This window comes from Mrakia frigida (assembly GCF_051309035.1).
Source record: "Mrakia frigida strain ATCC 22029 unplaced genomic scaffold BDY24scaffold_17, whole genome shotgun sequence".
NCBI classification, from domain to species: domain Eukaryota; kingdom Fungi; phylum Basidiomycota; class Tremellomycetes; order Cystofilobasidiales; family Mrakiaceae; genus Mrakia; species Mrakia frigida.
Window position 1 is genome coordinate 58,871 of NW_027481264.1, and position 21,433 is coordinate 80,303.

Here is a 21,433-nt window from a genome sequence, read left to right on the forward strand (position 1 = left end):
CTCTCTCTGTTTCTCACTCACATTGATTCACCGTCCTCCTCCCCTCTGGACCCCTCGTAGCGACAGCGTCCAGCGTCTCTTTCACCCTGTTTCGTTCGTTTTCAACCGAAATCCGTCAAAGTGATCAGCTCCATGCTCTTCCCTTAGCTATAGTTCCTTCCTTCTCTCGCTCCTCCCTTCTTCGACTCACCGATGACTGCTACTAGCTCTTCTGTGGTGTCCTCTCTTCAAACTCGGTCCATTCGGTGTAGACGTGGGTGCTGCGGTTGAGGAAGAGGAAGTTTCTTCGGGACGACCTCGAGGGGAAGGAAGGGAAGGGGAACGAGTCGAGGAGGGTTCAGCTGGAGGAGGTGGAGGAAGTGCTTTCGATCGGCAGTCTTTAGGAGGAACGGGTGGTGGCGGTGTAGTGGATGGAGAGGGAGGAGAAGAGGACATCCGAGATGAGCCTCGGAGGGTTGGTTGGTGAGAGTTGAGGAGGAGAAGGAGAGAGAGCAGAGCAGAGACATTTCGGAAGCGTTTTTTTTTTCGAACGATCATGACGAGTGTAAAGCAAGCGAGCTCGTTTGAAAGAAATCAAAGAGGTTCGTATGTAGATCATTAGGCAAGTAGAACGAAAAGGCAAGAGAGAGATGGGAGGAGGAGATCGGACGCGTCGTGGTCGAACGCGTTCTTCGTCTAGACTCCGTATTTCCCGATCCAGAGGCCATGAACGGTGACGAGTCCGAGAGCCGCCACGTTGAGAAGGGAGGACACTGTCATAACGACGAGAACTAGGTCAGCAAAACGGGAAGGGAGAGCGGAAGAAAGAGGACACGGAGAGGGAGACGCACCGACGTGAGCCTGAATAAATCTAGTGTTCAGATCCTTCATCTTCTCAGAGATCTACCACCACAAGAGAAAAGACATATCAGCTTTGTATCTCGCTTCTCAAACGCACAGAAAGAACAAGCTCACCCCCTCCTCGTTGTAACCCTTCCCCTCCCTCACCTCCTGCTCCGCTCGCTCATGCATCAAAGCCGACACCTTCTTCCCCACGACCAACCAGTTCAGCCAGTACGTCGCTGCATGAGCTCCGAGGAGAAGAGCGTTAAAGGAAGGTGGGGAAGAGAGGGTGAGGAGGGAGGAGGAGAGGGGGTTGAGGAGGAGGTGGGAGCCAAGGAGGTAGGTTGAGGCGAGGGCGCTGTACATGGAAGGACGAGAGAGGAGAGGTTAAGGGAGAAAGAGGAATGGGATAAGGATGGGTTAGAAACTTACTTTACACTGAAGTAGTACTTGAAGAGTCGTCCTCGGAGAGCTCGGAAGTGGAGTCGAGCTGAACATTGAAAGGAGGAGGAGGTCAGCGTCGAGCTCACCATCTCCTCCTCCTCCTTCTATTTCTCTCTCCCTCTCTCTGCCGTCCGTCCTGCTTCACTCGTACCATGAAGGCCATCTCTGACCACCAGCTCCTCCTCTGCATCCTTCAACCTTGAAAATCTGACTCACGCAAAGCCCTGAAAGCGACCCTCCCTCCGACGAACGTCTCCCATCCGTTCGATCCGAGCGTCCAGGCGAACACGAGAAGGTGAGCGCCTTGAGGGGAGAACAGACCCAGTAAGGTAGAGCCCGAGATGGAGACTGGGGTGGGCGCGTAGGGCATCGAGAAAAGAAAAACGATAAACGGAGAGGGTGGTTGTCGTGGTCAGAGGAGAGAAGGGGAGGAGAAGAGAGATGGTCGGAGGAGATTTGATTTCGCGCGTTGTGTTTTTCCTTGTCTCCGACTATTTGAGGTTGACAGGTTGGTAAGACAGAGATGAAAATAGAGCAAGACGGGACAAGGGTGTCACTTGTTAAGTTTTGGGGGGGAAAGTCGGCGTAAGAAGAGAACGAAAGATGGGAGCTCGACTCGACTCACCTTCGTCAGTTTGCTTCTCACCGCCATCGTCGTTGTGTTTTGGTTTTCAGAAGTCTCTCTCGACTCACAAGGATACGAAATCGGCTCATCCACACCTGGAGGACGTCAAGAACAATGTCGCGTGAGTTCCAACGAGGGAGAGGAGAAAGGACGACGAGAAGGAGAAGCGATTGGGGGACGCTGACCCCCTCCTTTTTTGCCCCTGTTTCTTCACAGATTTTCATTTTCGTATCTTCGGCATTCTCTCTACGCGTTACTCTCCCATCTCATAGTGAACTCGTCTAGTTTCATCGCTGCTGGTGAGCTCGTCGTCCTCTCCTTCACGCGTTGAAGGGACTTCGAGCGCACGCTGAGGCTGATCGGTCGTCCCTCCGCTTTCGCAGATTTTCAGGCTCTCTCGTCACCTTCTACACCACCACTGAGGCTTGAGGATGTAGATCAACACGGCTTAGGTACGTCTGAACGACTCGGAGAGGTTCTGAGAAAGAATCTCTTTTTTCGAGTCCTCGCTCGAGCCCATGCTTCCTCCCCTCCCCTTTCCTTTTCGTTTCAGGCTGGCCCTCTCCCTCGTCTTCGTTCCTTTTCAGCTCCCTTTGGCGTGGAATCCGTCAGTCCGAGAGATTACACCGTCAAATTTGATCCCAGGATCTTGAATACTGAGTCTTCGTTGTTCTTTTCTTCCGGGCACCAGATCAATCTCGTCGTCGTCGACTCGACCCTCTCCTCCCCCGTCGTCGTCCAGGAATCAGTTTCTCATCACCAGCGGGATGCGATCAAGCAGAGGAAGCGGTTTGACGACTCCTACGAAGCATGATTCGACCGCGGTCGTTCGTCTTCAGACTGTCTCGCGTCTCGAGGGAGAATGGAGGATCCGCTCGCGTCGAGTCGAGGTCAGCACGTTTTTCTCTTCTCTCACCAGAGTTTCATGTGCTCTCCAACTGCTGAATCAAACGGAACGCCGTAGATCTTCTATACATCCTCTCATTCAGGTGAACTCTCCTCTCAGCTCGACGCCTTGCTCTCTTGCAGAGCCACTCTCGTCGTTCCATCCCTCTCGACTATGGACGGTCGGATCCCTCTTGATAGCCGATGTATGGGGCTCAAGGTACGTTCTAGTACTTGCTGCAAGATCTCGCATCCTGTCCTGCGCTGATGCTTCGTCTCTTTCACTCTCTTCGTTCCTCCTCCCCACACCAGCTTCACGTGTCTGGATCTTCCCTTCGACGCCAAGTCCTCACCTCACCTCGCCAACCCTCCCTCCCTTCCCTCGCTACTCTTCCTCGCGTCTTCGACAGCAACGGAACCCTCGTCCCCAAATCACAGCTTCTCCATGTCCGCTCCTCAACCTCCTACCTGAAAGCTCGCGTCCGGTCCTTGGCTTCCTTCTTTGAAAAAGTGGGAGTTAGAGGATCCAAGCGAGCAAATTACTTCAACATCGGAAACGGAGTACCGAATACTCCAGTCCATGCAGGCTGGCTATTCCCCGACAACGACGCTCCCTCGACACCTCCCATCTCCTCCGCCGCTCCAACTCCTCCTCCCAAGGCACGTCCCTTCCTCTCTTCGCCATCGGTTCCTTCCGCCACCCTCGTCGTTCCGGATCTTTTTCCCCGCCGCGTCAATTCAGGGTGAGTCGGCCCGTCGTCGTCTTTCGTCTCTGCGTCCCCTTCGTCGCGTCGTGCGAGCTTGAACTTCCGATATTAACCTCAACCCCCCCCCTCGCTTTTCGTATACAGGATCTCGGGGACTCTCAAGACTGCCGTTTCTACCCGCAAGGTCGTCTTCGGGTGAGTTCCTCGCTTTCATTTCTCTGACTTCGACTCCGTGTCTTTGCAAGGGCTGACCTGCTCTTCCGTCTGCTCTTCATCCCTTCCAGAAACACTGGGAAAGCTCGGGATGAATCTAGAGTCGATACAACTTCACTCAGAGTCACGCTTGAGGATGTGAGGAGCGTCTTGGTTCAGAAGGAGTGGGTCCCGTCTCTTTTCTCATTCTCCCTTTCCGCTCGAGCTCATCTCGCTCTTTTTGCTTTCCTGCTGCAGACCGTCCACGTCGGAGGTCGAACGAGCTCGAGGTCAGATCCTGATGCTCACCAAGGACGACTCCAAGATCGAGACGCAGCCCGGGTGAGTTTCGACGCGTCGAGCACGATCGTTCGCTTCCTCGACACCTTGCTGACCTCCTTTCTCTTATCTCTCTCATCAGACAATCGAAGCACATCTCTAAGCTCGCTTCTTCGAACCCCACGTGAGTTTTCTTCCCCTTAAGCCCAACAGTCGCGTCCTCGAGAGCGTTCGAAGCTCACAGACCTTCTTCCTTTCCTCGTCACCCCCAGACCTTCTTCCGCTTCGTCTCGACCCCAAAACGCGGTCGCTGGCCCTTCGTCGTCGAATCCCTCATCGGACTTGGATCTCAAAGCCTCAGTTCCAAAGGTCAAGCTGGGGGAGAAGCAGAAGATCGACGAACTCGACGAGGATCGAAACGACCTCGTCCCAGGAACCTACTCTTCGAAGGCAGTCGGCAGATCTCAGGAGGAGGATAATGATCGCTTGGAAGCTGCTGTGTGAGTTCACTCTCCTCGTTGTTTCCCTAGTCGCGCCGTTGAAGTGCTCGAGCCGAACCTGACTCCTCTGTCCTCTTCCCTCGAACCTGAAGTCCCGAGGTCCTTCCTCCTCCTCCCCCGGCTCCAGCACCAGTTCAACCAGAGGCTCCCATTTCTCCAGTAGCACCACCAGCACCCGTTACCGTCCCCGCCGTCGGTCTCGAGCAGCAAAAGGATCAACTTGGACTCGACGAAGCAGCTCCTCCTCCTCCCGCTCCTGCACCAGCACCTCCCGTCCCGGCACAGGCAGCAGTCGTTCGAATTGGTCGTAACTCCGTACTCGAGCCAGGAGTTGACTTCCAAGGTTCGCTTCCATCTCATTAATCTCGTCGTCGCGTGGCTGAGCGCGATTCGCTGACTCGTCCCTCTCGTTATTCCTTCTACAGGCACTATCAAGGGCTGTCAGTGTTATCTCGACCTTCTTCCTTTATTGCTTCCCCCAAACTGACCGCCTCTCTCGTCCTCTTTCGTTTTAGTCAACGGCATTCGCAAACAGGCTAGACTAACAAGAGGAACGTCCTCCTCATCGACCCCGACCTTTCCCTCTCCTCTCACCCTGTCACTCCTCCTTCCTCTCCCTCCCTCCAATTCCGATCCGATGATCTCTCCCTCCCCTTCGCCAAGTTCCAACCCCCCAAGACCCTTACATCCTTCCACCCAAACCTCACGGCTTTCGAGTCGGACCTTCGCTCCCTCGCCTCTTCCCTCTCCAATGCCCACACTCCCGCTCAACTCACCGCCCTCCTCCTCGTCGCCATCGATCTCACTTCGAAGTTCAAGACGAGCTTGAAGTTGACGAGTCCGATGTTCAAGGAAACCGGGAGCTGGAACTCGTTCTGGCTGGTGGTGCTTGGGAAGCTCTGGGGAGGGATGATGGAAGCGAGGGAGGTTGCGGTGAAGCAGGGGATTGGGGTTGAGGACGGGTGGGAGGAGTTGGTTGGCGTTGAGGGAGTCGAGGAGAAGCTTCCGGGGGTGTTCTTGTTGCTGAGGGTGTTGCTCGGGCAGTACAGGAGTGTGGAGAAGATGTTGAAGGAGGAGGAGGAAGAGGAGGGGGAGGAGTGATGGGTCGTGTTGTTTTTTGTGGTTTTCGGTTTCGTGGGTTTTCGTGATGCCTTAGGTTTGTTGTTTGTACTTGCCTTGGCTCGTTCGTGTGCTTCGCATTTTGTTTTCTCTTCTCGTTGACTTTGGTCTGTTGAGAACGATGATGGTTTTGCTTCGGTTTGGAATCGAGACGCGTCGAAAGTCGAGAGGCGAGAGGCGAGAAGAGGCTCGTCTTTCGCTTTCGAAAGAGCGACAATGAGAGAACTACCTCAACGTGATTTGTATAAGAGGCAAGTACGAACGTAGGTGCTGGTACTTAGGCGGAAGGAGCGAGGAAACGAAAACGGAAGAGTCGAGCACGAACGACGCGAAGACGACGAGTCCAATCAGAGTCCGTAGTTGGCAAGCCAGAGACCGTGCAGACCGACGAGTAGACATCCAGCAATGTTGAGGAACACGGAGACTGTCGCGACGTCGAAGGGAAAGGTCAGCGAACGAAGAGGCGAAGGTGGGTGGAGGAAGAGGAAACGAGGGAGAACAAACCGAGGTGAACTCTGACGAACGTCTTGTTGAGCTGTTTCATCTCTTGCGAGACCTGATGCACGAGTCAGGGGCGTTACATCAGCTCCTTTTTCACCGAAAGAACGAACAAAGACCGACGATACTCACATCCTGATCCGTATACGTCTTCCCCTCGAACAGCTCTCGATCCGACCGCTCGACCATCAGCGCCGTCACTCTCCTCCCGAGCCAGAGCGAGTTCAGCCAGTACGATCCAGCGTGAGCTCCAAGCAGGAAAGCGTTGAAGGAAGGCGGGGAGGAGAGATCGAAGAGAGAGCTGGTGAGGGGATTGAGGAGGAGTTGAGACGCGAGGAGGTAGGTTGAGGCGATTGCGCTGAGGGAGTACAGTAGGGCGAGGAAAGGCGAGATGTTCAGGTGAGGGAAAAGAAAAAGAGATAAAGAGGGAGGGAAGATGGACTGACTTGATTCCGAAGTAGTAGAGGAAGACCCTTCCTCGGACGATACGGAAGTGGTTGCGAGCTGTTTGGCGACGCGGGCAACAGAGGGAGAGAGGAGAAGGGCAGAGTCAGCTCGAGCTTCCTTCTCGTAGACTTCTCTTCACTCGAAGGCGAATAGAACAGACAATCGAGAAAAGACTCACGCAAGTTCCTATACGCCAGCCTGCCTCCTACACAAGTCTCCCAAGCGTTCGATCCAAAGGTCCATGCAAAGACGAGGAGGTGAGCTCCTTGAAGGGAGAAGAGACCGAGCAGTGTCGAGCCAGAGATAGAGGTTGGGGTTGAGTGAGATGGCATTGAAGGAAAGAGGAGTTGATGGTGGTTTGAGCTCAGAAGGTGAGAGGTCGAAATGAGCTGGTAGAACGAGAGAAGCACGGTCGGCAGAAGAGACGAGAAGAGAGGGTCGGTGGGGAATGAGGAAGAGAGTCGTAAGGTTTCCCACCCAGCCTGAGTTTCAAGATTGCAGAGGCCGAAAGGAAGCAGCAAGAAGGTCGAGCCAGATCGGAGGAGGGTAGGAAGTTGACCTTTTCGACGGAGGGTGGGAGTTTAAGGGAAGGGAGAGGGAGAGAGAGGGCGAGGTCAAGCCGTTTCGTCGTCGAGCTCAGCCCAACATCGACCTTGCTTCTCTTCTCGGTTTTCAATCTTTTTCCATCGAGGCTAGCACATCTAAAGTCAGTCAAACACTTCTTGACACTTGATTGAATCCTTTTGAAACGAGCGAGTATCTGAAGAGAGAGAGAGAGAGGGAGAAGAAAGGAGAGAAGGGAGGAGAGCGGAGGAAACGATCAAGCTCACCCACCTTTCCTCCTCTTCTTCGCCGTTTTCACAGAGCCGATACCTCTCTGAGACCCATGCTGCACGTAGAAGTAACGCATTCGCTATCTCTTCTGGTGAGTGAGCATCTATACTTGGCTGGAGGAAGAGAGGAGGAGCGGGAGGCAGAGAGCTCACCCTTCCCCTCCGCTCCTCTTCCTCTTCCTCCCTCCTTTCCCTTCTGCTCGCGTCCTTCTTCGGCCTCGCAACTCAACCTCCCAACACCCAGATCATGCTTCAAGTGAGCTTTTCGTCCGTTAACGTCCCCTTCCTGACTCCCACGGGACTCCTTCCCTCTCTTTACCAGCTCACTTCTTCGCCTCCTCCTCCAGACTCGTCGAATCAGAAGCAGGAATTCCCTCTCTCTCGCATCTCCACATCGTCGTCTCCTTCCATGATCGAGGCATCCTCAAAATTCTCCGATCCTCTCTCCTCCCTCACCTCAACCCTCTCGCCGTCCAATACGAGGCTCGAGATGCGACACCAAATGCACAACCTTGGTTCCTTCTCGACTCTCTCGAGCTTCTCCAGTACTGGAACCGACTTCAAACAGTTGAACTGAAGGGAATTGTTCCTTATTCTCTGTCAGGAGGAGACTATCACGTAGCTGCACTCCCGAGACCCACTCCCGAACGACGACGCGTCGTTCGAGTTCATCTTGGGTCGAACCCCTCCTCTGCGAGGCCTGACGATGAGCGTTTCGTTCATGAACTGATCAAAGCCGAGGAGATGTGGCGCTATCACCTCTACCAACCGGGAGCGTTCGTCTTGGTCGTCCGAACGGAGGAGGAGAGGCCTTCGGCGAGGAAGGGACTCGAGAAATGGCGAGACGAGCCTTGGAGGTCGAACATCGTTGTCGAGGTGGAGGCTTGACGCAGTATGCTGAGCTCTTTTCTATCATCTTCGTTTTCGACTGGAGCCCGAGCTGATCATCTCTCTTTTTTTCTCCTTCTGGTCCCTCACAGATGTCTCCTCGACTCCACGTCTCCCGCCTTTCGACTTGGTCCTGCATGCCACCTCCTGCCTGCCTATCGAACTTCTCGGATTTTCAGTTCAATCTTGCTCATCCATGGTATGTTTCGTTCATCACACTCAAGGCGTAGTCGCAGAACATCGAACTCGGGCGACGAGCTGACCTTTCGTCTGCGATTCTCTCCTTCTCCTTTGAAACAGCCCTCTTCGATTGATCCCCTCGTTTGCCTTCTCGGATCTTCAAACATGCTTTTTGACACTGGAGGTTCGTCTCTTGCTTCCTTAAAGCTTGTGTCCTCGTTTCAAAAAGAACGCCGTCGCTGATTCGACCTCTTTCCCTCCCCTCCCACCCTTTCCCTCGCAGCTCATTGTCAATCGTGATCGGACTCTCCAACCACATACGCCTCACATCCCTGTATGTCTATGCTTCATCCGTGAGTTCGCTCGAGTCACCTCGACTTCAAACCTCTCAATTCTCGGCTGCTGTCGAGACGCGACGCGTCTTCATTTCGGCACGGAACTTCCTTTCTTTCCGCGTCCACCTCAGCGCTGACTCTCTTCTCTTTCCTCCTTGCCGTTAAGTCGTACTCGTCTCGGTCTTCCCCAAGCTACATAAACTGGAAACCGCGTTCTCCTTCTCTTCCAACAACCACAACCGACCCAAACCTCCAGCCCAGCGTCCTTCCCTCTCACCCTGGACCCAACCACTCAATCATGATCCCAACATCCGTCGTCTCTCACTACAACAACCCTTACTGGCAACCCCATGGATTCCACGCTCCTCCAGCAGCAGCTCCTCACCCCGTCGTCGCTCCAGGTCCGATATACATCAACGCCGGTCGAGGATTCAAACGAGCTCCGAGGAGGATCGTTTGGGTCAGTCGTCTCTTTCTCTAGCCTCTTTTCCCTCTTCTCGAAAACGAAGACGATGCTAACAACTCGTCTTCACTCTTACAGTTCGCCCTCGGATCAGCAGCAACCCTCTGGTGGATCAACTCTCCTCGACACTCCTGCTCCTCCTCCTCCTGGTGCGAGTCAAGATCCTACTCCCTTTCCCCTCCCTCTTCCACCGTCACCGCACCCGAGTCCAATCAAGCCGTCGTCGCCGAGAACAAGGATCGAGATTTCCAAGGGAGGCGGTTCGGTGGGTGGAGGAGGAGGAGAGAGGACGAGGAGTTGTCGAGGAGGGTGATGGAGGAGCGGTGGAAGGCTGATTCGGAGAAGATGGCGAGGAGTGCTGATCAGGCGAAGGAGAAGGTGAGTCGAGATATGTTTAATCGTTTCGAATGGTTTGGGAAGAGGAGAGCTGATTTCGTCGCTCGCCGATTTCGGAAAAGCAGGGCAGGGACTTCGCGTCGCAACGACTCGAGGAGATGCTGGCTGCCTTGACGGAACTGAAGAAGGTCGGCCTCCTTCATCAACCACCTCTTCGTCTATATCACCCCGACACTGACCTTCTCGACCCTCTTTTTTCGCTCTTGTAGGATCTCAAGCCCTCGTCTCCACCCACGTCGTCGTCGACTCCACCGGAAGAGACTCCAGCCTTCTTCATATAGCTTCTCCTCCAATTCGCACATTTACATTATGCCTTTTCTTCCACTACCCTTTGCGAGCATACTTTCCAGCCGAGCAAAGATGGCGACCTGGTAAGTCACCGAACGAACACAGGTTTCAACTCCGTCTCTTCCTCTTTCGTCCCTCCATCCCTTCCTTTCCGTCAACATCCACCACGCACCCAACCCACATACATCCACCTTTCCATTCAACACCTCACTCCTCTTTCGAACGAACCAACCAACCTCAATGGGAATCTTCTCTCTCACTCAGAAACCCTCCGGTCCTCTTCAGCCTTTCCACCCTCCTCTCGGAGTTAACACCTCCTACTGTGTCCCCAACGTCGTTACGCTCGTCCTCAAGGAGAAGGCTTTCTCCTTCTCGGGAGATGACTTTCAGATCAAGGATTCGAATGGGAACGTCGTCGTGCAGTGCCATGGTTCGGCGATGAGTTTCAGGGACAAGAAGGGTGAGCTCGAGTCTTGAGGTGTTCGTTCTTCTTTTGATCCGCTTTTCGTTCTTCGTCTACCGTGGCTCGCCTTGGAGGTCGAGAACGAGGCAGGTGTTGTACCATCGCTGGATGTACAGTGTAAAGTGAAGGAGGGGTTCTAGGTGGGATCAGAGCGGGTTGTGAGATTAACGGAAGGAAGGACGCAACAAGGACCGCACGAGCTCACCATCTCCCCTTCTTCTTTCCTTGCGCCTCCAGAAATCCGAGATACGAGCGGACGGGTCCTTTTCAAGCTCGAGACGAAGCTGCTCTCCCTCCTGAAAAGTTTTTTCGCTACTGGTCCTGATGGGAAGGAGCTTTTTCAAGTGAAGAAGAAGTTCTCGAGTGAGTTCCGTCATTCAGCCGTCTGCGCTTCCTTTCGCCCATCGCCCTTCGCCCACAGTCTGACAGCTGAGATACTGACTCCGTTGTACTCCTTATCTCAGTCGGATCCAACAAGATGGTCACCTACTTCACGAACGCTTCCGACGGAGCTCCCATCGAGCTGGATCTGAAAGGCGAGCTTCCTCTCTCCCACTTGACGCCTCCTCAGATCCCAACGCTCCCTTGCCACTCGCTGACCCGTGTATTTATCTTGCTCTGATTTCAGGAAACTTCTGGGGTTCGTGACGTCCTCTCGTCTCCTCGATTCTCTCATCTCTTCGACTCCAACTGACGCTTTCGTCCCTTTCCTCTCTTTCGCAGGGGGATCCGCTGAGATCCTGCTAGGAGGTCGAACCGTCGCCACCATCTCTCGACAGGTCATGAACATGCGAGAGATCTTTGTAGATAAGCAGACTTGTGAGCTCTTCTTCCTGTTCCCTCTCTCACAGGAACTGATGATTTTGGTCGTTTCGCAGATTTCGTTACCGTCGCTCCTGGAGTCGATCTCGCTATGATAGTAGCGGTGTGCATCTGCTTGGACGAGGCGGAGAACGAGCAGTAGTCTGACCTTAGCCAGCTTTCTGAGTCTGAATCAGAGTAGCAGTATCGGGGAGAGGGAAGAAGTCGGAGGAGTAGAGGGCTTCGACATGTATTTGCTACGAGCGTGCGGATGACGATGTGATTTGTGAGTTCGCTTACTGAAACTACACACGGGATCATAAACGCTCTGTGCCGAGTCTTCGACGGAGAGTGGGAAGTCTATTTCCCTCGACGCGTCGCCTCTCGTCCGGGCAAGAACGAGAGATCTCTCGAAACGAAAAGCGATGAATCTAAAACAACGTAGTGAACTCTTCCATCCACTTTCCTTTACCCGTCCAATGATTGACGAAACCATCTCGACCCGCGAAAGGACGAAAGCAATGTAGGGAGAAAGGAACTCGCTCAGTCAACTTCACTTGCAGAGCTCGAAATAGCGGAGCTGTTTGAAATCGAAGTGCATGAGCAACAGATCATCTATAAGGAGGTTCATGAGGTATATGTGAGACGGGTGGAGAGTCCGATATCTACGACGGAAACCGAGAGGAGTTGGCGACGCGTCGAGTGAGGGAGGAGATGAAGGGTTGAAGTCCAGCTTCGGAGGATTAGGCTACAGGAAGAATTTTCCGTTCGCATCGTAGATAGCGAGGTTGGGTGCTACCAGTCGGACCTACGAAAATGGGAGAGGAGGAACGACAGGTCAGTGAAACGAAACGAAAGATCCGTCGTTCGCAAAACCCACCTCAAAGTGCTTTCTCTCCCCAATGAAGACTGCATGCTTCCTAACCAGCGTATCATTCCTCAAGCCCTTATCTTCCACAATCCCATGACTCCTCTTCAACTCTCCCGTCTCAGGATCAACCTCGTCCCCTCCCTTCTCCTCCTCCTCCCTCGCTTCCTTCTCCAACCTCTCCGCTTCCTCCAGATCCCGAGCCTTCTGCTCCGCCGAACGTGACTTGTCCTCCGAGTGAGCCTTCCGAAGCGAGGAAAGGATGTGGAAGCCTCGAGCCCGAAGAGCGGAGGGAGTCAGGGGCGACGAGAGGATGGAGATGACTTCTCGCTGAAGGGCGGAGAGTCCTCCGAGAGACGCAGTGACGGCTGTGATGGCTTTGGGAATCGCTTGGGCAGCTGGGAGAAGAAGAAAAAAAGAAGAAAGTTTGAGTTAGTAACGAATTCGAGGCCGAGAAGGCGATGGGAGCAATTCCAAGAGCAGGAGTTCTAAATCCAGCCTCGTTGCTTGGGAGACTCAACTCACAGATCTTCGCTAGCGTTCCTCCGTGAGCAATGATAGCTGACTTAGCTCCTATTGCCATCCTACTGAGGTGAGGGGTGATGGTCGAACTGCTGGTAGCCGCCATCTGTCGCAAGAAGAAGAGGAGCAAGGAACCACCAGTGAACATCAGCTCGTCGCTGGAGGTGAGCATAGGAACTCAGAAGGAGAGAAGCGAGACCGACAGCAGTGAGGACAGCCACGTCAGGCAGAAGGGCAGCTCCAGCAGTGACAGCTGTTACTCCTACGGCGAGCTACAGAACGATTCGTGAGCTCAAGTGTCGAGAGAAGGGGAAGTTGAAAGGAATGGGACGAACAGAGATGATTCCAATCGTTGCAGCACTCTTGAGAAGGCTATAGCGATTCTTCCCATCGTCGACTAGAGCTTCGATGGTGAACCACACTTTTCCAGGCTTCATACCGAAGAAGTAGATAGAGGTCAGCGACGGAGGAAAGGGGAAGCAGTTGAGCACGACTCACTTTGAACTTCACTGTCGCTCCAGGCGCTACGTTGTTCTATACACACACGTAATGAAGCCAAGATCAGCAATTGGACTTGTTATCTTCGTAAGACTGAGAAAGAAAGGCTGACCTCGAAGTGTAGAGCTGATCAGAGGGAAGGAAAAGGAGACACGGTGAGCTCGAGCTTCCCCTTCCTTTGCTTCGTTCGAACTTGAGACTGAGCTCACCTGTAAGTTGTTTCAGTGACACATTTATAGGCTTCGGAGTGAGATTGGTGATTCGCACCGAAGGCATGCTTTCTTGATCTGAAGGGGTGGAGGGTGGGAGCAGAGAAGGAGGGAGGAGAAAGGAGGAGAGCGAGCTCGAAACGAAACGAACAAAGGAGGTCTCGCCTGACGTCACTTTTTCCCTTTGTTCTCGAAGAAGAAAAACTTCGTCGAGTGCAAGACTGCTTCCAGAAGAGGAGCTCATACAGAAGGAAACTGAACTCAGGGCAATTGCTCAAGAAATCCCTCGTTAGAACATCCGTCTCGCTCGTTCGACGTAGGGGAAGACGCGTCTCTCTCTCTTTCTCGTACTAGAGCGCTAGACTAAGTACATACAGGATCGATGAACAAAGATAATACCGTTCAACTTAAACGACGTAAACTACTAAACTAGATTGCTGCTCCCCTACTTCTGCCCAAACGTGAACCCACTTCCCGTCGCTCCTCCTCCTCCGCTTCCCGCACCAAACGTGAACCCTCCCGCTCCTCCTCCTGGAGTAGCAGGCTTCGCTGCTCCGGCTCCCGCTCCAAACGTGAACGCTCCTGGTGCAGGTGCCGCTGGTGCTGCCGCTGAAGGAGCGCTCGCTCCAAAGCTGAAACCACCAGCTCCCGACGAAGGAGGAGGGGTCGCCGACGAAGCAGCTCCGAACGAGAACGAACTATTGCTCGTCGCTGGCCTAGGAGGAACCGACGATGCGGCTGCGGCTCCTCCGCCGAAAGAGAAGGTGGAGGGAGCAGGAGAGGAGGTTCTTGAGGCTGGAGCGGAGGAAGTAGCTGTAAGGGCTGAGGGAGCTCCGAAGGAGAACGAGGCCGAGGGTGTGGGTGCGACAGGTTTGGGAGCGGAGGAGGAGCCGAATGGGTTGGAAGGTGGTTGAGAGGAGGTGGTAGAGGGAGCTCCGAAGCTGAAGGTTTTGGCCGTAGAAGTAGGGATGGGCGCTGGAGCCGTGGTGTTGGATCCTGCTCCGAAAGAGAACGAGTTCGAGGCCGACGCGACGGGAGGTGTGGGTGCTCCTCCTCCTCCCCCGAAGGAGAACGTCGAAGACGAGTTGGTGATAGGTGGTTTAGCCAACGACGAAGAGGTAGTAGGTGCTGTCGAAGCTTCTCCTCCGAAGGAGAAAGGAGCTGGCGAGGCCGAACGCGTCTCGACTGGTTTGGGTTGAGCTGGGGCGGGAGCACCGAACGAGAACCCTCCTCCTCCTGGAGCCGACGAAGTAGGTTTGGGAGCCTCGACCTTCGCTGCTGGTGCTGGTGCTCCGAAGCTGAACGAGGGGGCGGACGAGGTAGCGGCTGGGAGAGGAGCTGGGGTGCTCGAGGGAGGAGGAGCGCCGAAGCTGAATCCTCCTCCTGTCGACGAGGTTGGAGTGGGAGCTGGCGAAGGAGAGGGAGAGGCAGCGTTGATGGGAGGAGCGGTGGCGAGAGCCGAGGTAGGAGCTTTGGGAGCGGAGAAGTTGAAAGGGGAAGGGTTGGATGAAGTCGTGGGAGGAGGAGTGGCGGTCGAAGCTGGCTTCGAGAAGAAGCTAGGAACGGCGGATTTGGCTGGAGCCTCGGTGGTGTTGGAGAACTTGACAGCTTCGGGGGTGAAGGTGGTGGTGGTGGAAGGCCCCTGGGGTCGGGAAGCTGGCGCTGGGGATGCTGCTGGTGCTGGTGGTGTAGCTGCCGCTGTCGAAGCTGATCCTCCTCCTCCCCAGCCGGTGGCAGCCTTCTTCTCCGGCTCCTTCGTATCCTTCTCAACCTCTCCTCTCAACCTCCCAAGCAGCACCTCCTCCCTCCTCCTCTTCTCCTCCTCTCCCACCGCCCTCTGAGCAACTCCTCCCAACGAACCTCGTCCTCTCGATCCCGATCCAGCCAACCTGAGTCGTCCTCCAGGAGTGTTTTGTCCCGATCCCGTTCCGGAAGCGGGAGATCCTCCTCGGGAAGAAGAAGCTGGGAGAGGAGAGTTGTTGAACGAGGAGGAGAAGTTGTTGTGGAGGGAGGTGAAGGAGGAAGAAGGTCGAAGAGGAGTCGTGGATGGACCGGTGACGTGGTAGAGACCCTGTCGACGAGTTGGCTTCGGCTGAGGAGGAATGAGAAGGGAGGTCAGACGAGGGTAAAGAGGAAGAAGAGGAAGGAAAGGACGAACGGTCATGCTGTCGAATCCAGGCTCGCTCTCTCCGTCGATTTCGTTCTTCAGGGGAGTCGAGGTTCCATCCCCCTTTTTGACAGCTACGTTCTCCTCATCCTCGTCCGTCTGCCAGGCGAGAGATCTTGAAGCTTTGAGCTGTTGAAGACGAGGCAAAAAGAAACGGATTCAGTCGCGTCTCTCAGCTTCGTATCGTCAGAGATGAAGCGAAGGCTGAGACTTACAGCAACGAACTCTGGTTCGGTAACCCACTGCTCGACGTTTCCGACGATCCTGTCAGGCGAAAGATCAGGGAAGGAGGAAGAAACGCGTCAGTCCCGTCGACCTCTCTCTCCATTCAACACCTCCGCTCACCACTCGACTTCGACTCACATCACGTCCCTATCCGGATGCGTACTATCCGCCGGCATGTCCACAAACTTCCTCATCAACTTCTTCACCAGCACCAGTCTCTCCCTCTCTCCACCTCGAATCCTGAATCGAATCCCATTCGGATCGTTCCAAGTCTTCTCCGTCTTCCCTCCCTCTTCCTCGTCCTCCGAAGAAGTAATATCGGCGGTGTCGAGGTTGGACTGAGACTTCCTTCGCTTGGTTTTTCGTCGAGAGGACGAGGAGGTTCGTCCCGAAACGGTGGATTCCGCGTCAACCTCGGAGAGAAGACGTTTGTTCTTGGACTTGAGGGTCTTCGATTTGGAGGAGGGAGGAGGAGGAGAAGGAGAGGTCATGGAGTCGTCGTCGAGGTCATTGTCGGTTCGGTAGGACGATTGGGAGGAGTAGGAGATGTCGGAGGAGATGGAGGTTCGTCGGGTGCGCCGAGAGGAGACGGGCTGAGGAGGGAACGGAGGGGAGAGGGAAGCTGAGCTTCTCTCCTGCACGCGATGTTTGAGGGGAAACTAAACAAGAATAGAAGACTCACCTTCGATGAAGAATCATCCTCGTCCTCATGATCCATCTCGTCAGACCTGGCACTTCCCTCCTCCTCCTCGGAAACGTCCATCTGCTCGTCCCTCTCCCTCTCAGCTCGTCTCCTCCTCTTCCCACCGTCCCTGCCTCTCCCTACCTCCTCCATCTCGATCTCCTCCTCCATCTCGTCTTCGTCACTATCCTCCACGTAGACCCGCTTCTTTCCAGCAGCTCCGGAAGGCTTGGTGTTGTTGGACGAGCGACGAGAGGAGGAGGAGGCGGGAGGTCGAGCAGCAGTGTTGGTGGTTGAAGAAGGACGGCGTTGAGAAGAGGAAGAGAGGGTGTGGGAGGAGTTGGAGTTGGCTTGAGGCCTAGATCCGGAGGTTCTTCGAGAGTTGGTGGAGGAAAGGGAGGGTTGCACGACGGTACCGCTGTGGAAACGAGGGAGAGAAGGGAGGAACGAAGGTCAGCTCGTGAGCTTCGTCGAAAACTCGGAGGTCATCAACTTGAGCTTGGCGTGGGCAGAGATCTCACCTTCCAAACTCGTAGCTCTTTCCACCAGTCATTCTCTCCGATCCTCGACCTCCATCGTGAGAAGAAGCGACGGAACCATGTCGACCGAACGAGAAGGGAGGAGGGGAGGGCAGTTGGGAGTTGCGGTTGTAAGGTGAAAGGATCATCTCGGGTGGCGAGGAAGGGGTAGTTCTTTGCTGAGGAGCATGAGACAATGAAGCTGGAGACGAGAGATAGATAAGGGGAGATGGTCAGGTTCGAGAGAAGGAAGGGGAGCTTGAAGAAGTCGAAGCGAGCGAAGGAGGGAGGCGATTCTGAGCGGCCTCCCAGCTCCTTCTCCGAGCTCTCTACGAGGATAGAACTTCGGAGAGAGATGCTACCCAATCCAACCAATAGCTCCTCCGAGACTTGGGCTCCAGAGGTATCCAAGCAGGACTTACATTTGTTGATTCCCTTCCTCTCTCTGACTCCAGCATCGTCTCCCCACCTCGTCCACTCTCGACTCTCCTCGACCTGAAGCTTTGCGTTCTCTTCGGCCCTAGCTTTGTCCTGAACTTGCTGCTTGGCGACGACGTCTAGGAGTGCGATCTTGAAGGGTCTGTCGGGGAGAAAGGAGGGAGAGCAGGAGATGAAGAAGGTCAGCTCGAGAGGAAGGGGAAGGAGTGAGGCCAGAAGAGAACGAAAGTAGGATCGCACCTGTCGTCAGAGTCGGGGATTCTACAAGGAGCGAGGTCAAGAAAGAGACAAGCAAGTAAGCTCTCGTGTAGACGAGAAAGGAAGAGAAGAACGTATAGCAGAGGGAAGGAAGAGAAGGAAAGACTGACCCATGACGTCTCCTCTTCTCCCTTCGATTTTTACACCACGACCAGAGACGAGCCAACGAACAAAGTCAGTATATACTCTTCTATATAACTCAAAGCAGGCTTCTTCTCTACTCACATCTTGTACCTCCCCATCTTGTTCTTCAAAGCAATCTCGTTCCAAGCCTTCCTCCCCCAGAACCCAACGCACACGATGAGCACGACCCAAACCCACGTAGGAAGAGACCACGTAGAGGACTGTTGATCCTTGACTGCTTTAGCGACAACCTTGGACGTCTGATCGACCTTGTAAACATCAGCCATCGTGGCTAAGGAGTCGAACGAAAGAGAGAAGGGAAGGGGAGGGAGGGAGGGAGGGAGGGAAGGTCGACGTTTGAGCTCAAAAGATGGAAATCCAGCTCGACCTCTCTTCCACGACCGATATGTTGCTTCCCCTTTTCTCGAGATACAAGAGGACCATCGTCTCAGACTGCTCCCTTTCTTCTCCCTTCCCCATCGATATCATCCAAAAAATCGTGCGAAAGTCAGACGTCTCGACGCTTCGCTCGCTGTATCTCAGTCTCCTCACCTGGCGCTGGTCCTCTTCTCTACGAGATCAGTCATTCTTAGGAGATCAGAGGACGTGATTCCGTTCCTTTGACTACTCGTAAGCTCATCTGACTTCCTCTGTCTTCAACGAAAAGCTGTCGAGCTTCTCCGTTCAGTTACTTCCTCTTCATTCACTCAAACGACTCGGCGTCCGAACCCAACGAAACCGAAAGATCAAATCAAAATCCTACAGCATCACCCTCCTATCTCCTTCCGCCAGAAGAAGGCTAGTTTCCTCCCGGAGGAGGATGCGAGAAGAGGTACTCGACGGCTGCCGACCTGTGAATCCAAAACCAAAGGGAAGTCGAAAAGAAACGAAAAGTCAGTCTCGCTCTCGTCTCCGCTCGACAGAAAGTTCTCGAGACTGAAAGATCAGGTAGAAGATAGACTCACACATTCCCACCACAAACCGTCAACGCCTCGATGTTGGACTGTCCGTCGTAGAACCTGTGGGATTGAACGAAGAAGGAGTCAGTCCTCGAACGCGTCTCCTCCCTCTCTCCTTCCCCGGTCCCTCTCCCTCTTCTTCCTTTCCCGAGCCCAAACCAGCGGAAAAGATTCCCACTCACCCCATAGCCTGCAACTGAACCAACTGATCCGCAAACCTCTCGTGAGCAGGTCTCGCGTCCGCCGGAGCTCTCGCCGCCGCTCCTCCTCCCGCTCCTCCAAACCCACCCAACCCTCCAAACCCTCCAGCCCCAGCTCCCCCTCCAAACATCTGCTGCATCTGTTGCATCTGCTCAGGCGTAGGCATTGGCATTCCTCCGAATCCTCCTCCTCCTGCGCCAGGGGCTCCGAAAGCGGCGAAGGGGTTGGCTGCTCCAGGAGCGGCGACGGCTCCTGCTGGGGAGGGAGGAGCGGCTCCGAAGGCTCCGGGCTGAAGAAAAAAGCAGAAGGAAGGAAAAGGAGGTCAGTGAGAAGGTCAGATCGAAGGGAGAAGGGAGGGAGAAGACAGGGAAACAGGACGGGAACGAACAGGTGGGAAAGCGGGTGCAGCGGCTCCTCCAGCTCCCCTGGCTCCTCCTCCCATCACTGTAGCGAAGCAAGACAAGTCGAAAAGCAAAGAGTTCAGCTCGAATCGAAAGGAAGGAGTCGCGAAACGAGATCCCTCGTCGACTCGACGCGGCGAAAGAGCGTCTCCTGCTTCTTCAAGAAGAGAAGAGAAAGGACTCACTCTGCTGCATCTGCATCATCTGGCGCATGGCATCGGGATTGGTGAGGAAACTTCTGAACTCTGTTGGGTTCGAAAGAAGGAAAGGACGCGTCCTTGTCAGTCAAGCTCAGATAAGACGACGTCTCTGCGTCGTAAGGCGGAGGAGGCGGAGAGTTGCTCACGATCCGACGAGAGCATCTGGCGTATCTGAGGTCCCATTCCAGCGAGTTGAGGATCCGAGGCGATGATCTGGAGACCGATCGAAACAAGGAAGGAAGGAGGAGAGGTGAGCTTTCGAGCTCGACAGTAGGCGAGAAGCAGACAATCGAACAAACCTGATCGACAACCTCAGGGTTCTGGAGCATGGTCGCCATCTGGTCGAGGAAAGCGGGACTGTTGACGGAGAAGGGGAAGCAGGCTTGAGTTCGAAGAACGAGGAGGAAGGAGAGGGAGGGTCGAAGGAAAGCGTCGAGCTCACGAGTTCATCATGTTCGCCATCGCGTTAGGATCGTTCAAGTTACCCATATCTCCAAAAGGGTTCATGGTTCCTCCTCCCATTCCGTGGCCCTATGAAAACAGAACGAAGGACACGTCAATGAGCTCTTCAAGCTGACGACCACCCGGGGATCTCCTCAGCCCGACCTCTCCTTCTCCTCCCTGCCTCCCTCCTTTCACTCGAGCTCGATGATCGATGAAGACTCACCTGAACACCCTCCAACGCAGCCATCATTCCCGTTCCTTGTCCCGCAGCCATGGTAGGAAGTCGAGCAGCAGCCGAGGGAGCTCCGAACGCAGCTGAGGCCGAGGAGGAGGAAGCAGCAGGAGCGGCGATTTTGGGAGCTCCCTTGACCATGTGGATGGTATGACCGGCGAGGAGTCGGTAGGTGGAGAGGGGTTCTTCGTCTTTGAGGACTTTGCCTGTGAAAGATGGAAGTAGCAGAAGGAGAGGTGAGCGAGGCGAGGGAGGGAAGGGAGGAGGAGGAGAGAGAGGTGGAGGGGAAGAGGGAACAAACCAGAGTAGATGAGTCGTTGACGCTCTTGCTCGACATCAGTTTGGGAAGCGATGGCTGCTTTGAGGTCGGAGACAGCTGAAGGAATGAAGATCGAGATGGATGAAAGGAGGAGGAACGAAAGAGAGGTCAGTGAGACGGGATCGATGAGTGAGCTCAACAATCGGCCAGCAGCGTCCTTCGTCTCTCTCTGCGCTCGATGACTGAAGGAGTACTCACTCTTGTCGAGCGAGATGGAGATAGTAAGCTTGAGTTCAGAGGGTCCCTTGACTGAAGAAGATTGAAGGGGAAGAAGAAGGAGGGTCAGCTTCGTCGATAGCTTCGATGACGTTCCGCGAGCTCGCTCTGCTCCTCCTTCTCCTTCGACTCTAGCAGTGAGGAGTCTCAGGACATACTGTTGAGAGAGATCTCTGGAGAGAGGGTAGGTTCGTCGGCCATGGTTTCAAGGTAGAGAGGATGGAAGAGTGAAAGGGGAGGTGATGGTTGTAAAGTGACGAGAACGGTTTTGGCTCTTGGGAGCGAAGAGAAGAGGGAAGCGACCTCGTCGACGGAAGCCTTCGGATCGTAGGCTGTAAAGTCCAGGACGTCTCTGATGCTCTCGCCCCTCTTTTCTCTCGGTCCCTCTCTTCCCCAGTCCCGCTCCCACCGAAAGGCCTAGCCTTCGTCTCACCCTCTCGTTTCTTTTTCTGTTTCGCTCTCGCTCCCTCCCCCTCGTCGTTCGTCGTCCCTTTGACGCGTCCCTTTCATCTCTCCCTCGTTTCACCTTCGCTCTCGAGCTCCCTTCTTAGCCCCTTCTTTCTCGACTCGTTTCAGTCCTTGATCGCTCCCTTTGACTCCTCTCGTTTCACTACTTATTCTCGTTTTCTCTCCCTCTCTCTCTCGACCACCACTCAACTTTCGACTCCTCCCCTCATCGAGAGCTTCCTCCCCATACCCTTAAAAGTATAGCACAGGCTCTTCTATAGAACGAGAACTCTCAACCGCCTTCCCTCTTCTCTCTTTTGGAGCATGGTGTGTTCATAGTC

General features: G+C 54.5%; 9 protein-coding genes across 9 annotated transcripts; 3 read left to right on the top strand and 6 right to left on the bottom strand.

Annotated features, from left to right (window-relative positions):
- Positions 1-516: 516 nt before the first annotated feature.
- Positions 517-2,014, bottom strand: BDY24DRAFT_70451 (DUF4149 domain-containing protein). The gene is made up of 5 exons (XM_076645072.1): positions 1,483-2,014; positions 1,255-1,312; positions 955-1,180; positions 831-882; positions 517-752 (listed from the first exon to the last, which is right to left on the bottom strand). The coding sequence occupies exons 1-5, from the start codon at positions 1,634-1,636 to the stop codon at positions 676-678; spliced, it is 567 nt and encodes a 188-aa protein (XP_076496152.1). The 5' UTR covers positions 1,637-2,014; the 3' UTR covers positions 517-675.
- A 662-nt stretch (positions 2,015-2,676) lies between these two features.
- Positions 2,677-5,712, top strand: BDY24DRAFT_441696 (uncharacterized protein). Its single transcript, XM_076644634.1, has 11 exons — positions 2,677-2,781; positions 2,856-2,996; positions 3,089-3,519; positions 3,628-3,678; positions 3,768-3,860; positions 3,934-4,017; positions 4,097-4,138; positions 4,227-4,454; positions 4,547-4,797; positions 4,880-4,898; positions 5,006-5,712. Exons 2-11 carry the CDS (start codon positions 2,952-2,954, stop codon positions 5,553-5,555), a joined length of 1,794 nt encoding a protein of 597 aa, XP_076496153.1. The 5' UTR covers positions 2,677-2,781; positions 2,856-2,951; the 3' UTR covers positions 5,556-5,712.
- Positions 5,713-5,796: 84 nt separating this feature from the next.
- Positions 5,797-7,110, bottom strand: BDY24DRAFT_390272 (DUF4149 domain-containing protein). The gene is made up of 5 exons (XM_076640633.1): positions 6,697-7,110; positions 6,518-6,575; positions 6,204-6,429; positions 6,078-6,129; positions 5,797-5,997 (listed from the first exon to the last, which is right to left on the bottom strand). Exons 1-5 carry the CDS (start codon positions 6,848-6,850, stop codon positions 5,921-5,923), a joined length of 567 nt encoding a protein of 188 aa, XP_076496154.1. The 5' UTR covers positions 6,851-7,110; the 3' UTR covers positions 5,797-5,920.
- A 1,660-nt stretch (positions 7,111-8,770) lies between these two features.
- Positions 8,771-10,011, top strand: BDY24DRAFT_70506 (uncharacterized protein). Its single transcript, XM_076645073.1, has 4 exons — positions 8,771-9,214; positions 9,296-9,595; positions 9,679-9,741; positions 9,823-10,011. The coding sequence occupies exons 1-4, from the start codon at positions 9,053-9,055 to the stop codon at positions 9,892-9,894; spliced, it is 597 nt and encodes a 198-aa protein (XP_076496155.1). The 5' UTR covers positions 8,771-9,052; the 3' UTR covers positions 9,895-10,011.
- Positions 10,012-10,058: 47 nt separating this feature from the next.
- BDY24DRAFT_390278 (LURP-one-related/scramblase family protein) lies at positions 10,059-11,513 on the top strand. Its single transcript, XM_076640634.1, has 6 exons — positions 10,059-10,361; positions 10,602-10,727; positions 10,829-10,900; positions 10,993-11,004; positions 11,088-11,183; positions 11,243-11,513. The coding sequence occupies exons 1-6, from the start codon at positions 10,142-10,144 to the stop codon at positions 11,326-11,328; spliced, it is 612 nt and encodes a 203-aa protein (XP_076496156.1). The 5' UTR covers positions 10,059-10,141; the 3' UTR covers positions 11,329-11,513.
- A 179-nt stretch (positions 11,514-11,692) lies between these two features.
- BDY24DRAFT_390282 (uncharacterized protein) lies at positions 11,693-13,366 on the bottom strand. Its single transcript, XM_076640635.1, has 8 exons — positions 13,263-13,366; positions 13,166-13,179; positions 13,054-13,089; positions 12,891-12,986; positions 12,759-12,827; positions 12,559-12,661; positions 12,046-12,431; positions 11,693-11,973 (listed from the first exon to the last, which is right to left on the bottom strand). Exons 1-8 carry the CDS (start codon positions 13,327-13,329, stop codon positions 11,914-11,916), a joined length of 831 nt encoding a protein of 276 aa, XP_076496157.1. The 5' UTR covers positions 13,330-13,366; the 3' UTR covers positions 11,693-11,913.
- Positions 13,367-13,510: 144 nt separating this feature from the next.
- On the bottom strand, positions 13,511-16,243 carry BDY24DRAFT_70797 (uncharacterized protein). The gene is made up of 4 exons (XM_076645075.1): positions 15,793-16,243; positions 15,645-15,693; positions 15,421-15,558; positions 13,511-15,348 (listed from the first exon to the last, which is right to left on the bottom strand). The coding sequence occupies exons 1-4, from the start codon at positions 16,143-16,145 to the stop codon at positions 13,708-13,710; spliced, it is 2,181 nt and encodes a 726-aa protein (XP_076496158.1). The 5' UTR covers positions 16,146-16,243; the 3' UTR covers positions 13,511-13,707.
- Positions 16,069-18,226, bottom strand: BDY24DRAFT_70664 (uncharacterized protein). Its single transcript, XM_076645074.1, has 6 exons — positions 17,776-18,226; positions 17,661-17,681; positions 17,533-17,553; positions 17,277-17,434; positions 16,858-17,056; positions 16,069-16,754 (listed from the first exon to the last, which is right to left on the bottom strand). Exons 1-6 carry the CDS (start codon positions 17,958-17,960, stop codon positions 16,142-16,144), a joined length of 1,197 nt encoding a protein of 398 aa, XP_076496159.1. The 5' UTR covers positions 17,961-18,226; the 3' UTR covers positions 16,069-16,141.
- BDY24DRAFT_390296 (ubiquitin family protein) lies at positions 17,997-20,914 on the bottom strand. The gene is made up of 12 exons (XM_076640636.1): positions 20,804-20,914; positions 20,628-20,678; positions 20,412-20,486; positions 20,102-20,316; positions 19,877-19,965; positions 19,734-19,791; positions 19,581-19,647; positions 19,420-19,479; positions 19,222-19,277; positions 18,815-19,122; positions 18,639-18,692; positions 17,997-18,524 (listed from the first exon to the last, which is right to left on the bottom strand). The coding sequence occupies exons 1-12, from the start codon at positions 20,844-20,846 to the stop codon at positions 18,473-18,475; spliced, it is 1,128 nt and encodes a 375-aa protein (XP_076496160.1). The 5' UTR covers positions 20,847-20,914; the 3' UTR covers positions 17,997-18,472.
- Between the last annotated feature and the right edge of the window lie 519 nt (positions 20,915-21,433).